Below are 26857 nucleotides of genomic sequence, written 5' to 3' on the forward strand. Positions count from 1 at the left end.
ACTGCAGTCCTTTGCTGATGTGAGGTCTGATCGGAGGTTTGACCTGTGCCTGGGAACTGTGAACTTGGCAAGGATTGGTAATTGGCAGTTACGCAGAAAGGTGCTGCTGTAAAACGATTGTAAGGCAGAAGCCTGGGTTCCTGCATCCAAACAGGCAAGGGCCAGTCTCATCCAGTCTGCCTACTGAAGAGACCAGTGAGGAGGAAAGGCAGGAGAGTGGAGATGTGGGTCAGCAGTGTTGGGTTCCCAGCACCCACACCACTTGGTGCCTTGGAACTGCCTGGTGGGACGGTTCCAGGGGATCCGTGATCCCTTCTGGCCTCCCAGCTAATGGTGCACAGACACACAGACAGACAAAACACCCACACACGTATCATTTTTAAATGTTTGAATAATAAGAATAAATCTTTAAAAAATTTTTTTTTCGTTAATGTTGGACGAGCTGCCTTCTCCAATTATTCCCCACCTCCTAAAAAAATGTTAAGGAAAAAAAGAAAAGCAGAGGGTGAGACTCCATACAGTGGTTATGTTGAACAGGCAGATTGGTAAAGTGACCTAGTGGCCCCATGTCTGTCTCTAGTGCACAGATTTGAGGTTAAGTTTAGAAATTAAGCTTTATGTACTAAAGTAGTGCTGCAGGTTGTGGTGGCACACAGCTGTCCTGTAATCTTAGCACTCTGCACTCAGAGGCTGGAGGATGTCTACATTATGGAGGCCAGGCTGGGCATGAAGTAGGTTAGCGTTTAAGTCAGAGCCGAAGTGCTGAAGACATACATAATGCTTTTTAGTAAAAGCAGCCGTTTGTGTGTGTGTGTGTGTGTGTGTGTGTGTGTGTGTGTATGTATGTGTGTGTGTGTGTTTCATCTTTTAAATTTTATGTGTATGAGTGTCTGACCAATGGTATATAGGGACACCAAGTGTGTGTCTAGTGGCCATCTGCTCCTCTGGAATCAGTCACAGGAGGCTGTGAGCCACATTTACAGATAGGTGCTGAGCCTGAGGCATGTGCAAGAGCAGCAATTGCTCTTAACCACTGAGCATCTCTCTAGCCACTGTTTCTTCCTTCCCTCTTCTTGTCTCCCTCCCTCCTTCTCTCCTTCCCTCCTTACTTCCTATCTTTTGACAGGCTATTCCTATGTACCCCTGGCTAGCCTGAAACTCAGTTTGTAGGCCAGTCTGACCTCAAATGTGGCTGTGATCCACCTGCCTCTGGCATGTCGGGATTGTAGGTCTGCAACCAAAGTTTCCAAAAACCAAAAGTTTAGTTGACTTTGGTCTCCTCAACAATTAGTCAATATCCATCTATGTATTTTGCCTAAATAACCCATTAGTTTCCAACTAAGAATGTCATTGGAGAGCCTGTGAGGCCTGTAAAGGAGGTTTTCTCACCGTGTTGTAACCTGCCTACCTAGTGGTACCACCAGTGTACATTATTTGTTGTTATTGTTTGGGTGTGTACATTATATACAGGTTTATTTGGCTATGGGTAGAAGTGTGTGTACAGGTGAGCGTGGAAGCCAGAGGACATCATCCCGTCTTTCACACCAGCACTCCTGCCTTACTTTTTGAGCCTGTTTGTCTGTCTGTCTGTCTCTCTCTCTCTCTGTGTGTGTGTGTGTGTGTGTGAGAGAGAGAGAGAGAGAGAGAGACAGAGAGAGAGAGAGAAACAAAGAGAGAGATTGAGAGACATGTATAGGTCAAGAGGACAGCTATCAAGAGTTATTCTCTCTTTCTACCATGTGTGTCCCAGGTATCAAACTCATGTTGTCAGGCTTGTTGGCACCTTTTCCCTCCAAGGCAGTGGTTCCCAGCCTTCCTACTGCTGTGACACTTCAGTAATAATTCCTCATGTTGTTATAGCACGGAGAAGTGGGTACCTGCAAGGAGAGCTGGGGATGGATGGGAAGGACAGATGAGAGAGGAATAATGAGACCAAGACAAAGTTTCTTAACAAGGTCCAAAGTAATTCTTAAGTCTGAGTTTAAAGGGGGAGGGAACCCACCCCCCACTTTGCCAGGATCTCATAGCTTTGCCTGGATCTCAATCTCCTCCCGAAGATAAGCTCAGCTGCTCAGCAGGTAGTGGCTTCTTGCAGGAAGCTGCAGATGTGGCAGGACAATAGACTTCAGGCCAAGTGACCCTACCTCAAAAAAGGAAAGTAGCATCAATATTGCTTCCAGCCTGGACTCTGTCATTTGGACCCTTGTGTTGAGAGTTATTTGAGGTTATGTGGAAACTAAGAAATTAAACACGCTAGATAAAATTTGTGTCAGTCATAATTTCAGGATCCTGCAGTGTGCCAGTCACTGGGAGGTAGTTTGTAACCTGGCACTCCTATATTGTCTTTAGAGGTCACTGAAAATCATTGATCTGAGTGACCACATCCAGTGTAGAGGGGTGACTCATTATAGACAAGGAAGACATGCATAGTCGGCCAGAGGGATGGTCATACCTGTAATCCTTACACTGTCTTGATAGGCCAATGGAGCAATGACACTATGACCTCGAGGCCATCCTGGAGTTTATAATGAGTTCTCTGTCAGCCTGTGCTACAGAATAACAAAATAAAATGGACAGAATAAGAAGGAGGAAAGGAGGGCAGGTGAGATGGCTCAGCGGTTAAGAGCACCGACTGCTCTTCCTAAGGTCCTGAGTTCAAATCCCAGCAACCACATGGTGGCTCACAACCATCTGTAATGAGATCTGGCGCCCTCTTCTGGAGTGTCTGAAGACAGCTACAGTGTAATATATATATATATATATTTGAAAAACAGCCGGGCGTTGGTGGCGCACGCCTTTAATCCCAGCACTTGGGAGGCAGAGGCAGGTGGATTTCTGAATTTGAGGCCAGCCTGGTCTACAGAGTGAGTTCCAGGACAGAAAAAGCCAAAAAAAAACACCCAACAAAAAAAAAAAAAAAAAAAAAAAAAAAAAAAAGGAGGAAAGGGTAGGATTACAGACCAGAAGTCCTTGTGTATATACCTTATCTTTTTTGATCAAGAAGGGGGTTGCGGTGGTGAGTGAGTTACAGAGATATGTTAGAAGAGATGGGCTGTGAGGTACATTAGTAAGTTTGAACAGTGCCTAGAAACAAACAAAAACTTGAACTGGGACAGTGTGTCATTTTGTATAAGTCAGATATATACTGATCTTCTCTCTTCCATTTGATGACCTTAGGTCATATTAAAACACCAGGTATAGTAGCCTTTGCCATACAGCTGAAAAAATTGTCCAGAAAATAAGCTAAGAGCTAGCTAATTTTTTTTTTTTGATTCATACTTTTGACCTGCCAGTCAGAAGCTAGGGGCTGATGAGCCTTATCCTGCATCAAATTCCCAGTACCAGTGACCAATACCTGCATCCTTGTTTTATGTCACCTTGCTTAATACCTTCCTGTTGTCACGGTTAAGAGGTAGAAGGGAGAGTTGGACATTTCTGGGCTTTGTCTGCTCTACAGTGTCTACAGGATGATCTTCAGATAGAACTTTCAACTCTTCATGGGCTAATAAATTTTGAGTGAGTGATATATGGTCATTGACTTTCCAGGGCTTTCTGATATCTTTGCAGACCTCTGGGTGAGGCTAAGCCTTTCATACCGCCAATTTTCTCAGCATAACCAAGTTGGCCTCTGCCCCACAACTCGACAAGAATCGTCCACATGCTGACCTATCTTCAGAATCCTGAGAAAATTAGAGAGAGACCAAGAGTAGAAACCACAGAGGACATGCCGACTGATATGAATTTCTGCCAGCTGCCCCAGCGGTTGGGAGTAGAGGAGCAGGATGGATTGTGTGAGGTGAGGAGAGATGCTCCAAGTTCAACTTTTCCTCGCTAGATTGTAGACACTGGAAGCAGAAGATGGGGACTCCTTTTCCTAAGACAACCTTGATTCTCCAGCTAAGAGTGAGATGCAGAGGGCTGAAACCCCAGCCTTTCCTCATCTTTTCATGAGACGTTCATTGTGCTGCTTTTTAGATTTAGGTTTATCTCCCCATCTATGACTCCCTGGGGAATCCTGTTCCTATTCAGCCCAAAGGACTGGCAGGACAAAAAAGTAGGTGCATCCAAGTCTAGTTTAGTGAAGCAGAGACTTTTTGTGTATATATTAATTATCGTAACAACTGTGAAGTACAACCCTCAGGGGCACGGGGATCTCGTGCAACTGCATCACCCGTCCCTGTGACAGCCTTCCCCAGCTGTGTGTCCCCTTACACATTTATGTAACATGAAAGATTGGCCTCTAGAACCTCTCCTCCCTTCCTCCAAAAGGGAATGGTTCAGTGCCAAGGTAACAGCTACATAGCATTCTCTTTACCACACACATGGACAAGTCCCTGAGTCTTTTGGCTTTCTCACCCAGCTCATAGATACACATTGGCTCCTCAAAGCTGAGTATCTTAATTTAATATATATATATTTTTTTATGTGTAGAATGTTTTGCCTGCTTGTATAGCCGTGTACCGTGTGCATACAGTTCTCACAGAGGCCAGAAGAGGGCATCGAATCCCCTGGAACTGGAATTAATAACCAGTTGTGAACTGCCATGTGGGTGTTGGGAATTGAACCCAGATCTCTGGAAGCCAGTGCTCTTCACTGAACCCTCTCTTTAGTTTTAAGCGGAGTATCTTAAAGTAATAATTTAGATATGTTAGGCTAAATAAAATATGCTATTAAGTTGGTTCCATCTGAGTATAATTAATATGACTGCTAGAAATTTTGAGATGACTTTGTGGCTCCCATTGTATTTGCTTTGGAGATCTCTGCTCTAGAGAATGATCGTACTCCAATTTTATTTTATTCTTGCAGTATGCTTCACAGTGATGACATGCCTGCACTGTTGTATCCTGCCAAGTTCACATCATGCTGGTCATCTCACTGGCTTCAGGTGTCATCATCCCAAAGTCCTACCTTGTGGAGACTTGGCAGTGCTTCTCCTGTGTAGTTTAGCAGCCATTTTCAAAGAGGAAAGTGCTATAGTAGTAACTGCCCTTCAGAAGGCTGCATTCGTGTCTTAGGTGCTTCTAAAGGCAGATCCTTTTGCCATCACATTGTGTGGCACACGTTGGATGCTATAAGACCAGCCTTTTACATTTGAAGATCTTCATGTCCCTGCAATTAATTACTTAAGTGACAGTCCGTAGCTCAAAGATGAAAACTCCACATCCCCTTCACCTACCGCCAGTACCTCCTTGTGATTGGGATGACAACTAGTTTGTAGACATGGCTGTCACTGTCTCCTCCTACTCAGAACTCTCTGCCACTCCCTAAAACCATGGCTTTCCCTACTGTCCACCTCCATCCTAGTTCTCCTAGAGTATGCTATTCCACATCCCAGTTCAAACTCCTCACTTCCCGTCTAAGGGGCTGCACGCTCATTAACATGACAGCCATTCCCAGGTGTGTGCCTAACTTGCTCTTCCCAGCAACTTGCTTTGTATATATTTCTAAAAATATTCTTTATAGCCCCATATGGGTCTTTATATTTGCTATTTGGCAAGTCTGAGTTTCTTTAAGAGTAAAAGCCCATATAGTGTTGAATCCCAGGGACCCAGCACGGCTATAGACAAGAATGATGCGGCTTAATAAACTGTCATGCTGTTTAATCTTGGATAGAGAATGAAAAAGGACCCCTTTCTGGCCTCCTGGTATGGGATGATAGTATCTAATAGATGGCAAGTTATTTTTTTATATATTCTTTCCATCTATGTCCCCAAATACAATGGGAAATAGGTGTTTTGTAGAAAGCTTAAAGCATAATATAAGGGGTGAGGGTAACTGAAAACACATGTTCTGCTTGTCAGTGTTAATTTACAATGATTATGTTATTACAGAGATTGGTGTCCTTTGAGGATGTGACTGTGGACTTCAGCCAGGAGGAGTGGCAGCACCTGGACTCTGCCCAGAGACGCCTGTACCAGGACGTGATGCTGGAGATCTACAGCCACCTCTTGTCAGTGGGTGAGCATGGCTGGCCTGGGGAGCTAAGATCTGGGCCTACTTACCTTATTTCTCGTTTCCAAACATGGTGGAATATCAAGTCTTTTATGAATTTTTTTTCCTTCTTTTGTCTTGATGTTTCATTCCTTTGTGGTTATTTTCATGTGTTGCTTTGTGCTGCCAATAATGAGTTTGACTCAAGTTGCTGTAAGACAGATTTTCCAAGTTTTTTGGTTTTTTTGGTTTGGGTTTTTTTTTTGGGGGGTGGGGGGCTTCGAGACAGGGTTTCTCTGTGTAGCCCTGGCTGTCCTTGAACTCATTTTGTAGACCAGGCTGACCTCGAACTCAGAAATCCACCTGCCTCTGCCTCCCAAGTGCTGGGATTAAAGGCATGCGCCACTGCTGCCTGGCGATTTCCCAAGTTTTATTTTGACTTCTACATACATGCCATGGTATGTATAACACATTCGAGTGCATATACTTAAACACACACACATACACACACATATCCATAGTAAATGTGGGGTGTATGTGTATTAAGGTTTCTCGTGTCCATATACCATGTGTATGCAGTGCCTATGGAGACCAGAAAAGGGCATCAGATTCCTTTGAACTGTAGTTACAATTTAGCTGCCATGTGGAAGCTGGGAACCAAATCTAAGTCATCAGCAAGAGCAACAAATGGTCTTTTTTTTTTTTTTTAATTTCTTCTTCTCTCCTATATTACATCCCTACTATAGTTCCCCCTTTTCTTCTCCCCCGACCCCTCCTCCCACCTCCTCAGTTTATCTTAGTTTGTGTTTTATTGCTGGGAAGAGACATCATGACTACAACTCTTTTAAAGGACAACATTTAATTTGGGGCTGGCTTGCAGTTTCAGGTTTAGTCCATGATCATCATGCCAGGAAGCATGACAATATGCAGGCAGACATGGTGCTGGAGGAGCCAAGAGTTCTACATCTTGATCAGAAGACAGCAAGTACGGGCCATCTTCCTCAGGCAGCCAGGAAAAGACTAGATTCCACAGTCAGAAGAGAGACCTCAAAGCCCACCTACACAGTTACTCACTTTGTCCAACAAGACCACACCTCCTTCAATAAGGCCGTACTTCCTAATAGTGCTACTCTCTATGGCCAAGCATTCAAACATGTGAATCTATGCGAGCCAAACCTATTCAAACTACCTTACCCTTCTTCCCCAGATCCACTCCACCATTTTACTCCAGAAAAGAACAGGTCTGCCAGGGATATCAACCAAGCATGGCATAACAAGTTTTATAGTAAGACTAGGCACATCCCCTCATATCAAGGCTGGATGAGGGTCCTAAAAGCAGGCAAGAGTGAGAAACAGCCCCAGCTCACACTGTTAGGAGCCACACAAGAACACCTACTGACACAACCATAACATTTGAAGGGGACCTAGGTCAGACCTACACAGGCTTCCAGATTTTTGGTTCAGTCTCTGAGTCCTGTTAGTTGGTTCTGTAGGCTGTGTTCTTGTGGTGTCCTAGACCCCTCTTTTCTCCTTCAGTCCTTCCTCTCTCTCTTCGGCACAATTCCCCAAGCTTTGCCTAATGTTTGGCTGTGGGTCTCTACATCGAGACTCTGGTCTACAAGTATAGCAGAATTATCAGTAAGCATCATTTTGTTGCCTTTGTTGTTTTGTTTTGTTTTTTGTTTATTTGGTTGGTTGGTTGGGTTGGTTTGGTTTGGTTTGGTTTAGATAGGTTCTATCCTAGGCCTCAGGGCTATCCAGCCTCTGGTTCCTGGCCCTCCAGGCAGTGTCAGTTGGGGTCTCCCTTTTGTGGTTTGGCTTTCAAGTTGGACCATTAGTTGGCTACTACCACAAATTCTGCCATACCTTTACCCCAGCACATCTTTCAGACAGGACAAATTCAGGTGGAAGGTTTGGTGGCTCTGTTGGTGGAAGCCACCCCTGGAAGCCTTGCCTGGTTACAGAGAAGAGCCGGTTCAGGTTTCATATCCCTGGTTGCTAGGGGCCTTCCCTAGGGTCACCCTTGTAGATTCCAGGGAGTTTCCATTGCACTAGGTTTGCAACAAGTGTTCTTAGCCACTGAACCACTCTCCAGCCTACCTCCTGTGTGTGTGTGCATGTATGTGGTTTTCTTTTTTTTTTAAACAAAGAATAACAATTTGAGAGTGTAGTTTATCGCTCAGGGTGGAATACTTGCTTAACATGAGTGAGGCTCTACTTTGATCCTCACTACCACAATAAAGGAAAAGAAATTTAACCAAAAACAGAGAGAAAAAGGACATGAATATACATTTCTCCAGAGCTACTGACGTCTTTTCTGCAGTCTCTTCGTTACATCTTAGCTGTCCACCAGCAATGCCGTATAGCCTTGGCAGATCCCCTCCTGTATAGTACACTTGTATGGATAAGTCTCTTATTTGTTGAACTGTTTGCCTTTGCCCAAACCAAATCTTCCCCAGAAATCAGCTTAGTGATGTTGGCCACTAGCTGTAACTCCTGATTTCTCATATATAAAACAAGCAAAGTAGATGTGGCTGTGTGGGAGGTTATTTTGAGTTCATGTGTCCAGTGTCCACAAAGTTGCCTAGCACACATGAGTGCTATGTATATGGAGTTTGGTATATAACAAGGGCTATGTAGTGTTCCTTAGCATCATCACCCATATGATGAGCATGACTGCTTACTACCTGGCTTAGAATTCTCACTGTTCAGATTCAGTTCTGTGTGCTTCCTTCTCCATCCTGTCCAACCGCCTGTTCCTTCATCTCTTGCTCTTCTCTACAGGTAAATTGCAGCTTGACACACAACATCAACAAATTTTTGTGAAAGCTTCATTTCTAAGTGATGCAGCCAGCGAAGTCACCAAACATGGCTCCATATATTGCTCCGTTTTAGAGAAACTCTGGCAGGAGGGTGACACTGCTGCAAAGACAGATCAGCAAAGCCAGGTCCTGCCCATAAGTCCTGGTGCTTTCCAAAACCAGAAAATACTGAACATAGGCAGTGCTTGGGACTATGAAGAAACTGAAGAATCTACTCTTTTGGAACCCCACCTCATTTCTACACAATATGTACCTCCAAGAGCAAATAGTGACAGTCAAAGCAATACCATAAAGCAGCTTAATGATATTATCGGATCTCATCAGTTTTTTACACAAGCCTCTTCTAATGGTGTGTGCACAGTTCCTCATCAAACAGAGAAACCATACAACGAGAGTCAGTTTGGAAACATTGTTTCTCTTAACCCACCACTTATGGATCATGAAATTAATTTTCAAGACAAACCAGTTGAATATACTGGATGTGGGAAGGTCTTCACTGGTGAGACAGCTTTCTGTCAACAGCAAATAACTAATAGTATGGAGACATCTTTTATCTGTCACACCTGTGGGAAAACCTTTCTTCACAAGTCTAAATTGACGTCTCATTCAGAAACTCCTAGAGAAGAGACGCCTTATGAATGTCCTGACTGTGCCAAATCACTGAGGGGTACATCTAGCCTTCAAGTGCTCCGTGGAATCCAGACAAAGGAGAAACCTTATGAATGCCATGTGTGTGGGAAATCATTCAGTTATACATCCCACCTAAAGGTACACCTTCGAACACACACTGGTGAGAAACCTTATGCATGTTCTGACTGTGGAAAAGCCTTCAGCCAAAAGTCAGTCCTCACCATACATCAGAGAATTCACACTGGCGAAAAGCCATACACATGCAGTGACTGTGGGAAAATGTTTGTTTGTGCATCAGATCTAACAAAACATTGTCGATTTCACACAGGGGAAAAGCCTTATGAGTGCCCTGACTGTGGGAAATCTTTCAGTATTAAATCTAACCTGCTTGCACACCATCGAATTCACACCAGTGAAGGACCTTACAAATGCTTTGACTGTGGAGAATCATTCAGGAAAATATCCCAATTGAAGGTACACCATCAAATTCACACTGATCGTAGATCTTTTGTATGTTCTGACTGTGGAATGGCCTTCAGCCAAAAGTCAGTCCTCACTACACATCAGAGAATTCACAGTGGAGAGAAATGTTACCCATGTAGTGACTGTGGGAAGTTGTTTCTTTATGCTTCAGATCTGAAGAAGCACTGTCGATTTCACACAGGGGAGAAGCCTTACAAATGCCATGACTGTGGGAAATCATACAGTGTGAAGTCGCACCTACACGTGCATCATCGCATTCACACAGGTGAGAGACCTTACAAATGTGATGATTGTGGAAAGTCATTCAGAAGAAACTCTCACCTACAAATGCATCAGCAAACTCATACTGGGGAGAAGCCTTACAAATGTTCTGACTGTGGGAAGTCATTCCGGAGAGCATCTCACCTGAAGGTGCATCATCGAATTCACACTGGAGAGAAACCTTTCGTGTGTTCTGAGTGTGGAAAGGCTTTCAATGATAGGTCAGTTCTCAGCACACATCAGAGAATTCACACTGGAGAGAAGCCTTACATATGCAGTGACTGTGGGAAAGCAATGTCTTCAAAAGCCAATCTCAAAGAGCATCAACGGATCCACACAGGCGAGAAACCATATGTGTGTGCTGAATGTGGGAAGGCCTTCAGTGATAAGTCTTCTTTCTACAGACATTGTAAAATTCACAGTAGGGGGAAACCTTTCGTCCGTAACAAAGGTGAAAAGGGTTTCCTGCAGAATTCACAAGTGACATCCTATGAACAAACTCAGAATGCAGAGAAACTATAGTGATTCTCTGCCTATGGGAAATCTGTCATTGATATGTATCAGCTGAAGGCATATAGTCAAGGTCACACATATTCCTGAAGCTGTGAGACATTGTTCATCAACTCTAGGTGCACTGTCCATGCAATACTGGGAAGAGACATATATTGTGAATGCAGAAAGTCCCTCAAAATAATGTTTCAATAGTCTCAAGTACTCCTACCAGGCACTCATCTAATCATGTAAAAGAATTTATTGTAGAGTCAGTTCCTCATCCATTTCCCTCGTCAAAAATATTCCCCTTGGTTTTAATGAAATTTTATTTATCAGAGATCTAAATAAGACTAAGAAGATACACTACTCAGTTGGTAAAATCTTTGTCTTCTGGACCCAGGCAAACACATAACATGCTACAGGTGTCTACACATAATACATACACAAACTTTATACAAGCCATAGTCCATAGTTTAGAAGAAAAAAGCTATGCATTGCTTGTTTAAACATAAATATAATTATATGTTTGAGAATTAATCAACTTGTAGGAAGAAGCACAAATGCCTGTACTGTAGGAGATATTTTATGGACTGTGTTTCTTTGCATGTTGAAGAAATGTTGACTAATTACTTGAGACCTTCTAAAGTTAAGGTTACAAGGTTTTGAGGCTTTAGAGAAAAGTTTATTGAAAACTACATCAATATTGGGATTTTTGTTTATTTGTTTAATGTGTTTTTTTGTTGTTTTGTTTTTTTAAACATGAAACAGGGTCACACTATGTAGCTCAGGCTGTACTGGAATTCACTATATAGACCAGACTGGCCTTGAATTCACAGAATTCTGCCTGCCTCTACCTCCCAAGGGGTTGGATTAAAGATGTGCACTAGTATGCCTGGCTGGATAGTAATATTTTTATTTTCATTAATGAATTAATTTACTTTACATTCTGGTCAGAACTTTCCCTTCTTCTCACCTTGTTTCCCTCTTTCCTCCTCCTTCCTTTTCTCCTTAGAAAAGGGGAGGCCTCCAATGGATATCAACCCACCTTGGCCTATCAAGTTGCAGTAGGTCAAGGTGCATCATCTTCTATTGAGGCTAGACAAGGCAGTCCAGTTAGGGGAAAGGGGCCCAAAGGCAGGCAACTGATTCAGAGAGAGCTCCTGCTCCTATTGATAGGGGTTCCACATGAAGACCAAACTGCATATCTGTTATGTGTAGGATGCCTAGGTCCTTCCCATGCATGCTCTCTTGGTGGTGGTTGAGTCTCAGTGAGCCCCTATAGGCTCAGGTTAGTTAATTTTGTAGATTTTCTTATAGTGCCCTTGACCTCTCTGACTCCTTCAATCCTTCCTCCCCCTCTTCTACAAGATGATACTAATATTTTTAAACTTTCCTTGTTTCTGTCTAGGAAGGGACAGATTATGTTGGGCTTGTCCCTACCATGGTGGCCAACAGACAAAGCAGCTATTTTGACTTTCTAGGCCTTTCACTAGATTTTTCACCAGTCTTGGATTACTGGACATCATTACCTCAGGGTGCCATTTGAGAGAGAGAGAGAGAGACACCCAGAATATTCATGAACTGGTGCCAGTGTCTCCACAGTCCGTTTGTACTGCTGTGATTCATGTTCTTCCAGAACTTCAGAAGATGTCCTCATAGAAATGGCTTCTTTGTAAAAGTAACTAGGCTGTAGACAAACTTGGTCAGGGTTGGTCCTAAATCGATAAAGCCATGTGAAGACTCAAAAAGTTTGGAAGGCAGGATCATCGAGGCAGAGATTTTGGTGATATACCTCCAAGCCATGGAATGTTGATGACTGTTAGCAACAGAAACTAAAAAAGAAAACAAAACAAAACAGAATGTTTTCTTCCTTGGGTGTTTCCTAAATGAGCCATTCCTTCACCCGTATATTGAATTCCACATTCTAGTCTCAAACATGGTGAGAAAATAAGTTTTATTGTTTTGTCAACTATTCTAAACCAATCTAGGAAAACCAATAGAGGGCTCTGGGATGCCCATGTAAACGCATGGCCTGCCTTCCTGGTTCTACCATTACATCTCAGTACCTTCTGTAATCATTGTTTTCTCATACGTTATTCCTGAACTTTGGGGCCCCTTGTTCTCACTCTGGTTCCTATGTTTTTAGCTCCTCTTTTACTAAGCTTATTTCATGTAACTATTCTTTCTATGAAACAATGGCCTTGACCTACCAGGTATGTACTCCTTATTGGTTTAGACCATGTATTTCTTGTTTATTTCAGGTTTTGGATTTTTTTTTTTTGAGGGGAGTGGTGGGGGAGGGTTGGTTTGGTTGGGGTTTTTTGGGGGGAGTGTTTTTGTTTTTTTGAGACTGAGTCTCATGTAGTCAAGGCTATATTCTAACTTTAGTATAGCAGAGGATAGCTATGAAATCTTGAGTCTTCTGTTTCTACCTCCCAAGTGCTAGGATTACCAAGGTGTGCCACTGTCTTGGGGAAATACTAAAAAAACAAATAAACAAACAAAAACCCAGCAGATTCCCCTGCTACTGCCAGGTACTGGCAACTCTGCCCCATGAGGTCTGGCCGGCCATGCACTGGTAGGCAAGGCAATGGATGCCTGTTTTTACCTTGAGGAGACTCTGGCCCAGAGCTCCTGAAATCTCTCCACCCAGCTCACTAGGTTCCCACTGGCAGGTCGCTACCATGCCAACCCCATGCTTTAAATCCCCCACAGCCTTTGTGGTGCACCTCAGGCAAACCCACACTTTGCCACCGTACCTATTTCTCTTGAACGGGGACAAGCTGCATGAAGGAAAACACAATACAAACTTAGTTCAGAAATGGCAGTAACTCAATTGCAGGACGCAGCAATAAAAATCCTAATCTTGTAAGCCTTAATAAATCTAAATCCTTCAGTGGTGAATCCTGATGGATCGGTCATTGAAACCAGGAGACAATCTTCCTCTGTCCAACCCAGAAGTCTTGCCTATTCACCCAGTGATTGGCTCCTTTACTCATTAGGGGATTGGTTCACAAGAACTCACCTGAGTACCTGCAACCCCTTCCAGGAGAGCCGAATTAGCATCAAAATACAAACAGCACCAGGCCCATCCACAACGTGCTGGATGGTACTTTGTGGGAGACTCATAATGTCTCCTATCCAACAGATACTTGCAATGTAAGTCTGACTACACTATTGAAAGATGAGTCTGTCCTTATCTTCAAGTTCAATGAGTAAAATATAACGGAAATAACATGGTGTTTGAGGCCATACTAAAAGCAGAGTATCTACATTTCTTATCTGAATGCTTGTTCATGAAGCCTTCCCCTACCATGGAGTAAATCAAATCATATTGAGACCAATGTACTATGAGAAAATCCAATTGAGCCAATGTGGAGAGACTCAGAGATGGACATAAAACACAAGAAGATTGATCCAGGACATCATTCCTATGGTTGGGACTTGAAATATTCCTCATCAGCTGTATGGAAAATCAGTACCACAACTGCTTAGATGATCTTTCCCAGATATCTGACTTAATGTGAACCTTGAAATGGAACAGTAACTTTAGAACACTAAGATTCACTTTGGTGTGTTGTGTCGCAACAAGTAATCAGAATATTCTCCCTTGACCACCCCAACTATGCTGTTGTGGTTAATCTTAAAAAGCACGCTTTGTCCTTTGCCCAGGGCTATGCTCCTGGCTTAGCTCTGAAATCATGCTCCTGCCAGCCTGTACTCCTCAACTGCCCTGTCTTCTAAGACTAAGCCAAGCCTAGTCCTTTAGGGTGAGGTGATGGGGCAGTTGGGCACATCCTCCTCACTGATGTCCATAAATTAGCTCTAACTAAGGTTGGATTGAGCATTCCAGTGAGGAATTCCTGCCCAGTGAGGGCAGTTCTCTCATCTCTCATCACTGCCATTTAGGAGGGGCGTAAAGGAGATAAGTCTCATTGATACTTTTATTAGAAGGATGCACCTACAAGTACCATTTGCACCAAGAAATAATACCAGGATACTTGTGCCGCTACATCCTGGAAAATGACACTGAAGTTCATTTTTCCTGTTACATACTACTCAATTCTGCCACATCCCCATGAGACATATACCCAGCCCTGTCTTATTGGCCTTGAGGACATCACAGAGTTGAGGCCAGAGTGAAAGACAAGCCAGAGTACTCAGTACAATACTGTGTGAAGCTGGCACTGCTTTCAGTGTATGTCCATGTTTTTCCTTTTTTTTTTTTTTTTTTTTTTTTTTTCAGCCCTAGCCCTCTAAACCCTTAGTAATTACCTTTCCTAGTAAGCAATTTGTCTTAGTCATGGTTTCTATTCCTGGACAAAACATCATGACCAAGAAGCAAGTTGGGGAGGAAAGGGTTTATTCAGCTTACACTTTCCACATTGCTGTTCATCACCAAAGGATGTCATGACTGGAACACAAACAGGTCAGGAAGCAGGAGCTGATGCAGAGGCCATGGAGGAATGTTACTGGCTTGCTCAGCTTGCTTTCTTATAGAACCCAAGACTATACCAGTCCAGAGATGGTTCCACCCACCAGGGGCCTTCCCCACCTTGAACACTAATTGACAAAATGCCTTACAGTTGGATCTCACAGAGGCATTTCCTCAACTGAAACTCCTTTCTCTGTGATTTAACTCCAACTCAAGTTGACACAGAAAACCAGCCAGTGCACAACTCAACATGAGTTCTGATTGTAAAGTAGGAATTATGACTGGCAGCTATGCTGGATTGTAGCACTAAGACTGTACTGTGACACAAGCTCAGTGTTTTATGACTGAGTCTGGTTCTTATGTCTCCAGAATCAGTCATGAAGGCATCCTATAGCACGTGTGCTAAATCTAAACACCAGCACTACCACCCCAATTAACAACAGGCTCATGGTTTACTCAGCTATCCCCCTATTCCTACTATAATCCACCATGGATGTGTCTGTCTACAACTTTCCTATGACAATAGCAACTTGCTGAGGGCAATGATGAGAACTCACCTGTATATGGGTCCTACAAGAACCCAGGACCAAGCTCCAACTTCTCCAAACCATCTCATCTTAGAGCAGCATTCAATGTGGAAAATGAAGCAGAGCTCAAGAAGCAGATCTTGATGGGCACCACGATCCCATCTGCTAGGGATAAGGTCTTCTTTTAGAAATGTGAATGAAGCTGAAGTAAACTGCTAACTGAACCCTGGATCCTTCCTCTTAATGTCAGGATTTGGAATGTGTGTGTGTGTGTGCATATATCTCCAGATCTTCCTTTATCTGTTACCAACTCAGGTGTCACCCAGTCTCAAGTCCAACAATTACAAAGATAGGAATGTCTCACTCTTTATGTTTAACATTTGTGTCAAAAATAGTTCATCCCCAGAACAAAACCAAGGTATTTTGTCCTGTATTCAGTAGGTAGAAACTTATCTCTTCAATATCAAGAATTGTCCACCCATCATGAACAACATGACCATGATTCTCCATGGATTGATCGAGCTACATTTTGCATTTAGGAATTGATCTAAAAGATACACAATGCAAATACAAGTTGATTGCACATTTCTGTTAGCATAAAGAAATCAGCAGTGGCTGCCCATTAGTACAAGATTGCCAGAGAATTGGGGTCCATTCACGCACTGGGTTTCTCGGTCAGGGAAACAGGGACCATCTGTGCTTCTGACATCCAGTTTCACTGTTGACACTCCAGGGAACAATCCCAGGATCAGGATCAAGGTATGCTTTGGATAGGGATCATTTCTGGAAGAGAATTGAGCAAAATACTCTGGGATGCACTATTTGTGTCCTCTGAATACTGCCCATGTTTCTGTCTCCTAGAACAATCACTTAACCTTGAGCAAATAAGAATATGGGAACTGATACAGATGGATCAGAGGAGCCTGAAACACACAATTCTTATATATGAAAGTTGCCCTGTGTCTCTGGTGGCAGTTATTCAGAGGAGTGACAAGCAGTAGAGACAAGTAACCTGGCAGCTTACATGATGGTTCATTGTTTATGAACCATGGTTACTTTCTCTAGGGTTTATGGGGGGTGAGAGATGACCATCTGAACTGAGTGAAGAGGTCGTGCTCTATAGCTCAGAAGGGCTCCCTGCTACCTGGGCCTGCCCCTCTTGAGGCATGGATTTGGAGAGTCTATACAGTATCTTGGAGAAGAGAAAATTTTTCCATATTTAGGAAAATATGTTAAAGGGTACACTATCCCACAGAACACAAATGCAGAGGGATAGGATATGGACCCTTTTCTGTCCCCTAGCTGCACCTCCAGGTAACAGCCAGCTTTATTTTCCAGCTCTGGTTCCCCTTTCTCCCACACCTTCAGGCACTCAGTGTCTTAACTCCACACCCAGGAGTCTCTACCTTAACAGTTCTACATGTAGTTACACCGGCTCCAGGAGAGGTCACTGGGCAGATAATTTCGTATCATAGTTCTAAGATAATAGTGAACAGCATCTCTGAGGAGTGCAGATGGTTTTTAGGACACAGAAAGATAAGATAGCTGCCATCCTCCAGGTAAGGTTGTCCTTAGCTCACAGATACAGCACAGAGGTCAGGATGACCTGGCATGGGTGGGCTCTTAGCTTCTCCAGGATGTGGATGCTAGGGTTCTGTGATCCACTAAAGAAGAGAGACAAAGGAGAAGAAGTCCTTGTTTGTGTGGAACAACTGTGCCCTGAAATTCAGTATTGCCTCAATTCAACTGCCTGCTGCCAGGCAGGTTGGAATCCAGTCTCCACAATCCCCTCTAGCTCTGCCCTGGTGATCCTCACAGCCCCATTTCTGATTTTATTCCTTGCTCATTATGTACACAGTGCTGGCTCTCTTATATCTGTCACATGAGGGCCTTTTTCCTATGTACTTTTTCCATGCTTTGATGAGCAGGGGTTAGTTGTTGTTATTGTTGTCGTTGTGTTTTCCTCAATTCCTTGAAGAGGTAGAATTGGCCTTCCACTGATTGATCTTTGTTGGTGTAATCCCAGGAGTGCTATAGTTTGTCCCTGCCCTGTATTCATTGGCCACAGACAAATCATTGGAATAGTGGATGGTGGGACAGAGGAAACTATATGACATGAAGAGTCACAGACCCTTTTGTATAGTCACCCAGGTTGGCACTGCCAACCACAGTCTTGAATCCTGACCCAGGAGCCTCTGGGGGAAATAAGGGACAGCTCATCTGCCCTCCACCAGGCCTTGTCCCTTTGCCCACTCACCTGCCCTCAGTAGGGGCAGTCACAGCATCACAGAAGTGAAGGGTTACTGGGTTACTGGGTTTCAGGCTCTATTTTAATCTGACTCGAGTCCTGGAAACTAGGAATAACGTCAGAAAGTCCAGTTACCATGGAGAAGATATTTCTCACCCTCATCCTGTCAAGAGTTCTCAAGGTCCATGAAGAACAAACACTACCACTTTCCCAGAAGAACTATCTTGAGACCACACTCAGCTACTATCCATATGGACAGGCCCATGTGCAAAGTGTTGTCTTTTAGGACAAGGAAGAGATAGTAGAAAGTTCTAGAAAGGCACCTAGTGGGAACAGGCTCAAAGTCTGGTGAACGCAATGCTCAGCCTGAGGAAAGTGGATCTGTGAGTTCCCTCCAGGCATGAGGATAGGCCTTTGGAAAGGAGAGATGAGACATGGGAATACTCCAGGTCTCCATGCTGGGTCAAAGCCATAGTCCATTGAGTAAGGAACAGGGAGGGGAAAAAGTAGGAACAGCCTCACCACACTGCATAGTGGTAGGACTGTCAAAACAGTAAAGAAATAATTCAGCAAAGGGTCGGAAAGTGTGTAAGTGCAGTTTGTCAAGAGGAACAGTGAACAGTTTTGCGAGATGAAATATTTAAGTCTGTGTATGTGGTCAGTACAGGCCACTAAGAAATGAAAAGTTAATCCAAATTCCCATGGCAGCTTCTGCACCTCTTCTTTTGTTGATGCCACTGAGAACAAAGAAGAAGGAGGCACTTTTTGCCTTCTGATTGTGGTTCATCAACTCAAAGAGCCAAGTGTTCTAGTTATCATTAAATGTAAACTTGACAGTCTTGAAAGTCACCTTAGAAAGCATCTCTATTGAGGGATTACCCAGATCAGATTGGCTGGGGGTGGGAATGTGGTCCTTTGGTGATTGATATGCAGGGTCCAGTCCACCTTGGGTAGTACAGTTCCCTAGGCAGATGATCTTAGGCTACATAAGAAAGCTAGCTGGGCTAAAGAAATGACTCAGTGGTGAAGAGCACTGACTGCTCTTCCAAAGGACCTGAGTTCAAATCCCAGGAACCACATGGTGACTCACAATCATCAGTAATGAGATCTGACTCCCTCTTCTGGTATGTCTGAAGACAGCTACAGTGTCCTTACATATAACAATAAATAAATCTTTGGGCTGTAACAAATGGGGCCGAGCAAGCAGACATCCTAAGTTCAATCCCCAGCAACCACCTGATGCCTCACAACCGTCTGTACAGCTTCAGTGTATCCACATATATAAAAATAAGTAAGTCCTTAAAAAAATAATAAAACTAGCTGAGTATTGAGTTCCTGCCCTGACTTCACGCAGTGATGAACTGTAGCCTGTACGCTGAAATAAACCAGTTAATTCCCCAAGTTGCTTTGGTCATGGTGTTTCTCATCGCCACAGAGAAGAAAATATAACATGCTGTTTTCTTGATGGTGTGACTCAGAAGCCAGCTGTTGCTGGAAAGATAAAAATATGGAAATTGTTTGACTCTGGAAAACCAAGGTGGTGAGTGTATGTAATAAGTGGTTGTGGATAATGATATGCTAAAGAGATGCAGACAAATGGGCAGATTGATTTTGCATTAAATTAACTTTTATGTTAATTTTGACATGTCGAGACAACTGTCTGAGCCTAGACTGTTAGGAATCCTGGAGCTGTGTCTTTGACCCTAAAACTGCTCACAAGAGTTGCACTCCTAATGTCTTCTTTCAGTGAGAATATCAAAACTGTCTCTGAAGCAGGGAGTAATGAGACATGTTTGTGATCCAGCACTTACTTAGGTGACAGAGGCAGGAGGATTATTGTGAGTTTAAGGCTACCCTGTTCTACACAAAGAGCTTGAAAACAGTCCAGACTAGAGAGTGTTCCCCAAATTCTTCACTTTATTCTCATGTTCTGTTAGGTCTCTGCAGTGCTGGATTTTTTTCACCCTTTGACAAACCTGCGCGCGCTCACGCACATACACACACACACACACACACACACACACACACACACACACACACCTTCTGGCTCTACACAGTTTCTATGTACTCAAGATCCTTTTAGAAAATTCTGACATCTTGTTCTCATGAGTCCCTGATGTGCTCTCAGTAAATGTCATATACTCGAAGGTTCATTTCAGACCCTCCCTTCAATGTTTTCTAGGGCTTCGCTTCCCATTCCCCAATAACCCTGTCTAGTTTTCAATTTATAAAGGAAGTCAACTAAGAAACCTTTGAAGTCTGTGGGAAATACCAAAGGAGTGAATTCTTTATAATATGCAGTTTCACTGCCTCTTGGATACACACACACACACCACATATACATACACAACACACACACACAGGAAAATAAGTCCCCTGCCAATGTAAGACAGACTTTTACATTTTGACATTCTGAAGCCTTTCCTGACTGTACAATAGTGAAGTTCTTTGGTGGCACCTTCAGTACCATTATGGAATGCGCTCAATCATGACAGTTTCTGAAGGAAAACAGCTAACAGAACTCCACAACTGTTAGCGAACTTGTGCTTCATTGACCTTCTCCTGAAGAGAGTCGAAGGGAAACTGGAACTGGAATCTTGAATATTTGTTTACGCTTAGATCTTCAGCTCGTCTGATAGTGTTGTCTTTGCCAGGATACAGAAGGAATCTGGACTCTTAGCAACAAGGACTCCTGGCCTTTGTGGGCAGAAGTTTGGGCCCTGGCGTGCTGTGTGAAGAACTCTCTGTGGTGTGGTATGAATTGAGTGGCGGCAGTAGGGAGGATGTTGTGTTGCTGATGTTGCTGAACACTGGTTTGTGCCGAAGCAGCTGCAGAGTGATGCTGTGGTTGGGTTGAGGTGAAAGTCCTATGGGAGTCCAGAGAGCAGGATTGCTAAGGGCGTCAATAGAGTCTGGGGCTGGTGTGTGGCTGTAAGGACAACCTCCCTGCTTTTTGGCCAGGAGTGTGTGAGGAGCCCTGCTGTGAGACCTGACATACCCTACAAGAAGAGAAAAATAACATAAAGTAGATATAAATGGGGAAAGTAATGTATTCAACTTTGACTCAAACTAGGGACACAGCATCTTCAAGACTAATAAAAGAGATTTTACAAAAGGGTGTTCCAGTGTTCCCAGCAGAGCCAGGAGAGGAGCTTTTTAGTGAGGCTGCCAGGGACCAGGGATTTTGATCATTTTCTGTTGCCCATATGGTATTTCCTGTAGGGAAATGTGTAAGGGTTTTTTTCCAGCATAAGGGTATTATGAAGGTCAGGAGCCAAGGAATTCCACAAAATCACACCGTGCAACAAACCTCGCACAAGAGATTTATTGGGGGAGAAACCGAGAATGGGAGCTGCCTCTGAATGAAAAGAGAGACGTCACAGGGCTGGATAGAGAGACAGGATCTTTGAAGCCTGTGCAGTGAGCTCACTGAAAAGCACAGGGCTTATCTGTTAACCCTGAAATATTGCTTGGCCATTATCGCTTAGTCATGGGGGTTGGGATTTCTAAGTCTCAGAGTTCAGGGTCAAGCCACAAGCAGGGGGATTTTCCACTGGCCATTTTACCCTACTACATTCTTTCCTTTTTGTTTGCTATTGATAACTAATCAGGGGTCGGGAAAGAGGATGATGTCATCATTAAACTGCTTCCTGCTGTATGGGGGTGAATCCATAGGGGCAAATATTTTTTGATGTTATTCTGTTCTTCTGTGAGGGGCTGCAAACAAGGAGTGAATCAGCACTTGGGTGATTTCCTGTAAACCGTCTTCCCGCCTTAATTTATAAATAAAGGCTAGAGCCGGTGATTGGGGGATAAAGAGGGGAAGGTGGAGCTGAAGATTTTGGGAGAAAAGGAGACAGAGGGGGAGGATGACTGGGGAGGAGGAGGTGGAAGGAAAGCAGAGCAGAAGCGCATGGCCTAGAGAAACAGCAAGTTCTAAGGGGTCTCTTAATGGAGAAGATGGTAGTGTAGCGGTAGATCTGCCCAATCTAGGCATGCAGCTTGTATTCATATTAATCGAGTTGTGTTTTCATTGCTTGGGCTTATTTGGGTTAGAGATTTACCACAACAGGCAAGCTTAATCTTCACCATCAGGTGTAAACCAGAGTCTCAGGCCTCCAGTTCCATAGCTCAGGCCTGAGAATGTTTTTTGGAGATCTGTCTGGAGCTGTTAGATCTTAATTCTTACAATATCCAATTGGTTGATATAGAAACAACATTCCTCCCTGAGGAAAGGCCACCTTTTTTCACTGTTAGGAGAGTTAATTCTTGACAATTGTGTCTAACGTTTTTCAAGTGGTTTAAATAGAAATAAGAATTTTTCTTAAAGCCATACAATAGCCTCCTTGACTTGCGTAAAACAAGTCAAATGCCCTATCATGTGGTAAAACTATTTGAGCTAATGAATTAGCTGTTGATGATAAGTTTGGGTCTATTTTGTTTTAACAGGTACCTTTCCTAGTATGCCAGTAGGCTCTATAGGTAGCTATTTTGTCCCCTCTGCCAGGGAGTTTCCTTTTGATTTAACACTTCAGCCTTTGTAGAGAATGAGTGGTGTGCTGTCTTCTGCAACCACTTCCTGCTGCAAATGGAATGTCCTTATCAGGGCCCAGGAAGGATGGAATGCTAGTCAAAGGTCTGGAAGAGACTCAGCTAGTGGGGCATTCATCAGAAACATCTGGTCAGTGTACTCTGCTGAAGAGGTCGGGAGCATTCACATCAGCTGCACTGGCTCACACCAGCTTCCAGCAAGTCCAGGGCTTGCAGCCATTTGGAGCAGTTTGGGGTTCCTAGCTGATTCCTGGATGGTGTCTATCTGCTGAGTAGAAATCTGCCGAAACAGATAGAGACTAGGGACAGAAGTTAAAGTTTAGAAACTTATAGGAAAATCTTACATTTGGAACTTCCAGGGCCATAGTCCTGGTAGTTGGGGGGTTGGAGGGGGAGGGGAAGTCCCAAGATCAGAGAGAAAGATTACACACTCAGGAATAGGCCGATGGGGAAATTTAGGCTGTAGTTATCTGCAGTCTGTGTAAATGAAATTCTTTGAGGTTTTTCTATGCCTGTTTTAGCTCCCGAATGATAGACATAGAAACCTGGTATTATTAACAAGCTGCAAACCTAAGCTGTGTAGGTTGTAAGCTATTCTAACCTTCTCAGCTATTTACCTCCCAGCCACAGGCACTGTGTTAGTTGCAGTTTGAGTCTTGGTCTGTCTAGCTCTGTCCATGTGTGTCCTCGTAGCTGTTCTCTTATCACAACCTCATGGGGAACCCCTTAGTGACCTGCTCATCACGGCTCCTCCTAGACCCCCTCTGCCTCATGGCTACTTCTTCTCTTCCTCCTCTCCTCTTTCTCTCTGGTCACCTTTGGCCGGGGTCAGAGCTCAGCCTTCTTTCCTCGTCTGCCCAGTCATAGGTTGGTTGACTCAGCTCCTGACTGACTAATCAGATGGTGATGGAGAAGAATGTTTACATAACCCTGAGACTGGAGATGTTTGGCCATGCTATTCACCTGGACTGTAGACAGATGTCTGAGCATAGAAATCAGCATCTGAATCCAGAGTGCACAGGACGACCCCTCACAGGACCTGTGGGAGGAATCCAAGCTTTAAGACTCCCTGGACTTCCTGAAGCTTATATAAATTGTTTGTTTATAAAAAGAGATAAAATTTTAGATGTATCAGCATCACCACTGTTTTACAAAACTTCACAGTGTAGAAAAAGTAGCTCCCAGACGCCATACCTTCGAGCCATAGCCGAAGCTGTAGGTTAAGAGCATGAACACAGGTTTTTTTTCCTCTCTCTATCCAGAGAGCTGAACATAGAGACTTGACAGAGATGTTTTCAGCATGGTGAGAAGCATCTTCAAGTCGTACTTGGAAGACAACCAAAGGCACTTTACAATCTTGAGCTTGTGACTGACAAGTGCTTTATTCAGTGCTTTATCAGCTTATCAAAACTTCATTGATCAATATTAAAACTCTGAACCTTCAAAACAGAGGGTGAAGGCAATCTGAAACATTTTTTCATTACCTTATATTACTTTTTTTGTTTGTTTGTTTTTTTGAGACAGGATTTCTCTGTATAGCCCTGGCTGTCCTGGAACTCACTCTGTAGACCAGGCTGGCCTCGAACTCAGAAATCTGCCTGCCTCTGCCTCCCAAGTGCTGGGATTAAAGGCGTGCACCACCACGCCCAGCTTAGATTACTTTTTTAAAATACCTTTGCAACTTATATTTACATACCTTGAGACACTTTTTTAGACCCTCAGAACTTACATAAGCTTTCGAATTTCCCAACTAACCATTATTAGTGAGAGCAATCATTGCAAAGAAAGTTCCTTTAAATCCTTTCATCTTGTTTTCTTCTCTTTTCCCTGTCACAGTTACGTGGCACACCTGACACGAAACCTAGATTTTGGAGAAAACCTTTAAACAAACATGCTTATGTCTGAAGGAGGGAGAAGCATAACCCAGCTCCAGAGCTAGTTTTCAAATAAAGCAGGAGAGCATAAAACAATTGTAATATACATACTCAAAATACATCCGATTCTCTGCTCAACTGAATCCAGTGACCAGAAAGCCCAGAGATAAACTCTGAGCCCTGATTATCAAAGCAGCTATGGTGAGTGGCATTAGCAGTGGTGGCCGGCAGCTGGCAGTGGCAGAGAAAGCAAAACACAACCAATAAACAGGGAAAGCTGTGTTTAAAAGCTCACATGCTCAAAGGAGACCAGTCAGAAACAAAGCATGCAGTGGCAACCATCATCCATACATTCAACTGAGCCTGACCCGTTTCCATCTCAGCTCCCATGTTTGCCACAAGATTTACGTACAAGCCCGGCGTGGTGGTACATGCCTTTAATACCAGCACTCGGGAGGCAGAGGCAGGCGAATTTCTGAGTTCCAGGCCAGCCTGGTCTACAAAGTGAGTTGCAAGATGCCAGGTCTACACAGAGAGACCCTGTCTCGAAAAACAAAAACAAAACAAAACAAAACAAAACAAAACAAAACAAAACAAAACAAAACAAAAAGACTTACGTACAGGCCAGAAAGCACATACCCATCTGCATGCACAAAATAGGCAGACAAAACATTCCAAGCAACTGGAACCAGATGGGTGGGTGATGCCTCACCTTGGACAAGAGTGAAAGGATTTTGTAGTTGGATGATGAGAAGGGGGGGTCATGCTTGGCTATAGAGGGGTTTGAGTGTCCCAGACACTCTGTCTGTCGTGAATGGCCAGAAAGAGAAAGGTATATCGGGATGTATGATTTGCAGCAGGACAAGGGGACTGGCCAGCAAGCCTAGAGTCAAGCAGTTGGTGGGGACCAAAGGAAATAGAGACTGACACTTTGGCTAAGAGATCCCTCCCTAGTAAGGGGACAGGATAGGTACTGTTAGGAAGGAATGGGCAAGAAGGATACCCCTAAAATCACAACTAAGTGGTGGGGTTTGGTGAAGAAGGTAATGCTATCCCCCGCCCCATCAATAGAGGAGTGAAGAAAGGAGGTGGGTCCACAAAACTTCATCCAGACCAAGTAAGAGACTCCTGTGTACAGAAGGAAGGAGATGGTTTGCCTTGGTACAAAGGGCTTCATGTCGGAGATGGCAGGAATCAGGCCTGAGGGATCCCAGGCCTCAGTCATCCATGGCAAGTCCTGCGAGACCAGTAAGTGGGCGATCTGGGTCTGATGTTCTCATACTGCAAGACTGACAGTAGGCTAAAAGTGGGTGCCAGACAGGGATGACCAGGGCAGCCTGTAGCTGGAGAGGGAGGAGGGGGGGGGCGGGGGAAGGGTGGAGAAAAGAAGCTGAAGGTCAAGGCCAGTAATGGGAGGCTCCTTTGCTGAATCTGATGGGATTTTGACTTCATAGTTAGTGGAACTAGATGGGGAAACAGGAAGAACAGAGAAAGGGCTTGGAGCAGAGATAAGAGGAAGCTGGAATGTAGGGGGTGGGATCAAATAACATTGGTGTCTAGGATGTTAGGTGGCCATTTGGATTGCCTATCTAAGGGATATTAAGGGCAAATATGATTGCAAAAGCAATAAAGTTTGGGGCCCTTCAGGTCCAGTGCCAGCCAGGTTGAGTGGCTGGAGGTTTTCTAAGAGGCATCCCAAGAGGGAATGAGAGGGTATGGCTGACACTATTCCCATGGATGAAAAGGGGCCTGGGGGTGGGTTGCAGCAGCCTGTAATCAAGGGTGTGCTCAGGACTCAGGGAAGACAAAACAAGGACTCTTGAATTTAAAAGCCTGTTAGGGTCACACATTTCCTTAATCCCCATACTTGGTATGCCTCTGCAGGAGAGGAACTGACTTCAAGGCCTTGATGAGGTACACAGTGAGTTTTGGTCAGCTTGTGATGTAGACAAAACAACAACAGAAGGAAGGGTAGGCTCACAGAATAAAGGTCCTGGTGCCCGTGCTTGTCTGTAGCTCTTCTAATCCAGGAGGAAAAGGAAGTGATGCCTCAGAAGAGATAAGGTGCACTGGGTCTAGAAGTGTAAGCAGCCTGAACTAGCCATAACCCCCTCACTCTGCAGAAGACACTAGGAAATGAAAATATTTCTGGAGGCTCACGAGATGGGAAGGCACATTAGACAGAAGGGGTGGTTGTCATTTTTCATTAGGCAGCAGTAGATTGACCTTATCCCCTCCCTGCTTTTCTACTTGGTAGCCCTGAGCCAAATGGCTATGGGAACAAAGCCTCATTTGCCACAACTCATAAAACAGCAGATAGAGTAACGCCTCTGGCATACAGATGAAAAGAGTGTTTGGAAAATCGGGCGATAGCTAGCTGATTCTTAGTCATACTTATGACCTGCCAGGTAGGGGCTGAGAACTTGATGAGCCCCATTCTGCATCAGTTCCCAATGCCAATGACCCACACCTGCATCTTCATTTTACTAACAGGACCTTACTTAATAATTTTCTGTTGCCAGAGTTTACAAGTGGGAGGAAGAGTTGGACGTTCCTGGGCTTTGTCTGTTCTGCAGTGTCTATATGGTGACCTTCACATAGGG

At 43.9% G+C, this 26857-nt stretch overlaps 1 protein-coding gene across 8 annotated transcripts in view; it reads left to right on the forward strand.

The window, feature by feature from the left end:
• Positions 1–11508, forward strand: part of LOC110298337 (zinc finger protein 260-like) — a 24352-nt gene extending 12844 nt beyond the window's left edge. For 6 of the 8 annotated variants that reach the window (XM_029479561.1, XM_029479557.1, XM_021167517.2 and 3 more), the window contains 3 exons: positions 3568–3796; positions 5832–5958; positions 8716–11508. In XM_029479561.1, the coding sequence (XP_029335421.1) occupies positions 3659–3796; positions 5832–5958; positions 8716–10649 (2199 nt within the window). In that variant the 5' untranslated portion in view covers positions 3568–3658 and the 3' untranslated portion in view covers positions 10650–11508. Of the gene's footprint in view, positions 1–3546; positions 3797–5831; positions 5959–8715 lie in introns of all 8 variants that reach the window. The other 2 variants (XM_029479558.1, XM_029479559.1) reach the window with 1 other exon arrangement.
• Positions 11509–26857: the final 15349 nt, after the last annotated feature.

This window comes from Mus caroli, chromosome 7 (assembly GCF_900094665.2).
Source record: "Mus caroli chromosome 7, CAROLI_EIJ_v1.1, whole genome shotgun sequence".
NCBI classification, from domain to species: domain Eukaryota; kingdom Metazoa; phylum Chordata; class Mammalia; order Rodentia; family Muridae; genus Mus; species Mus caroli.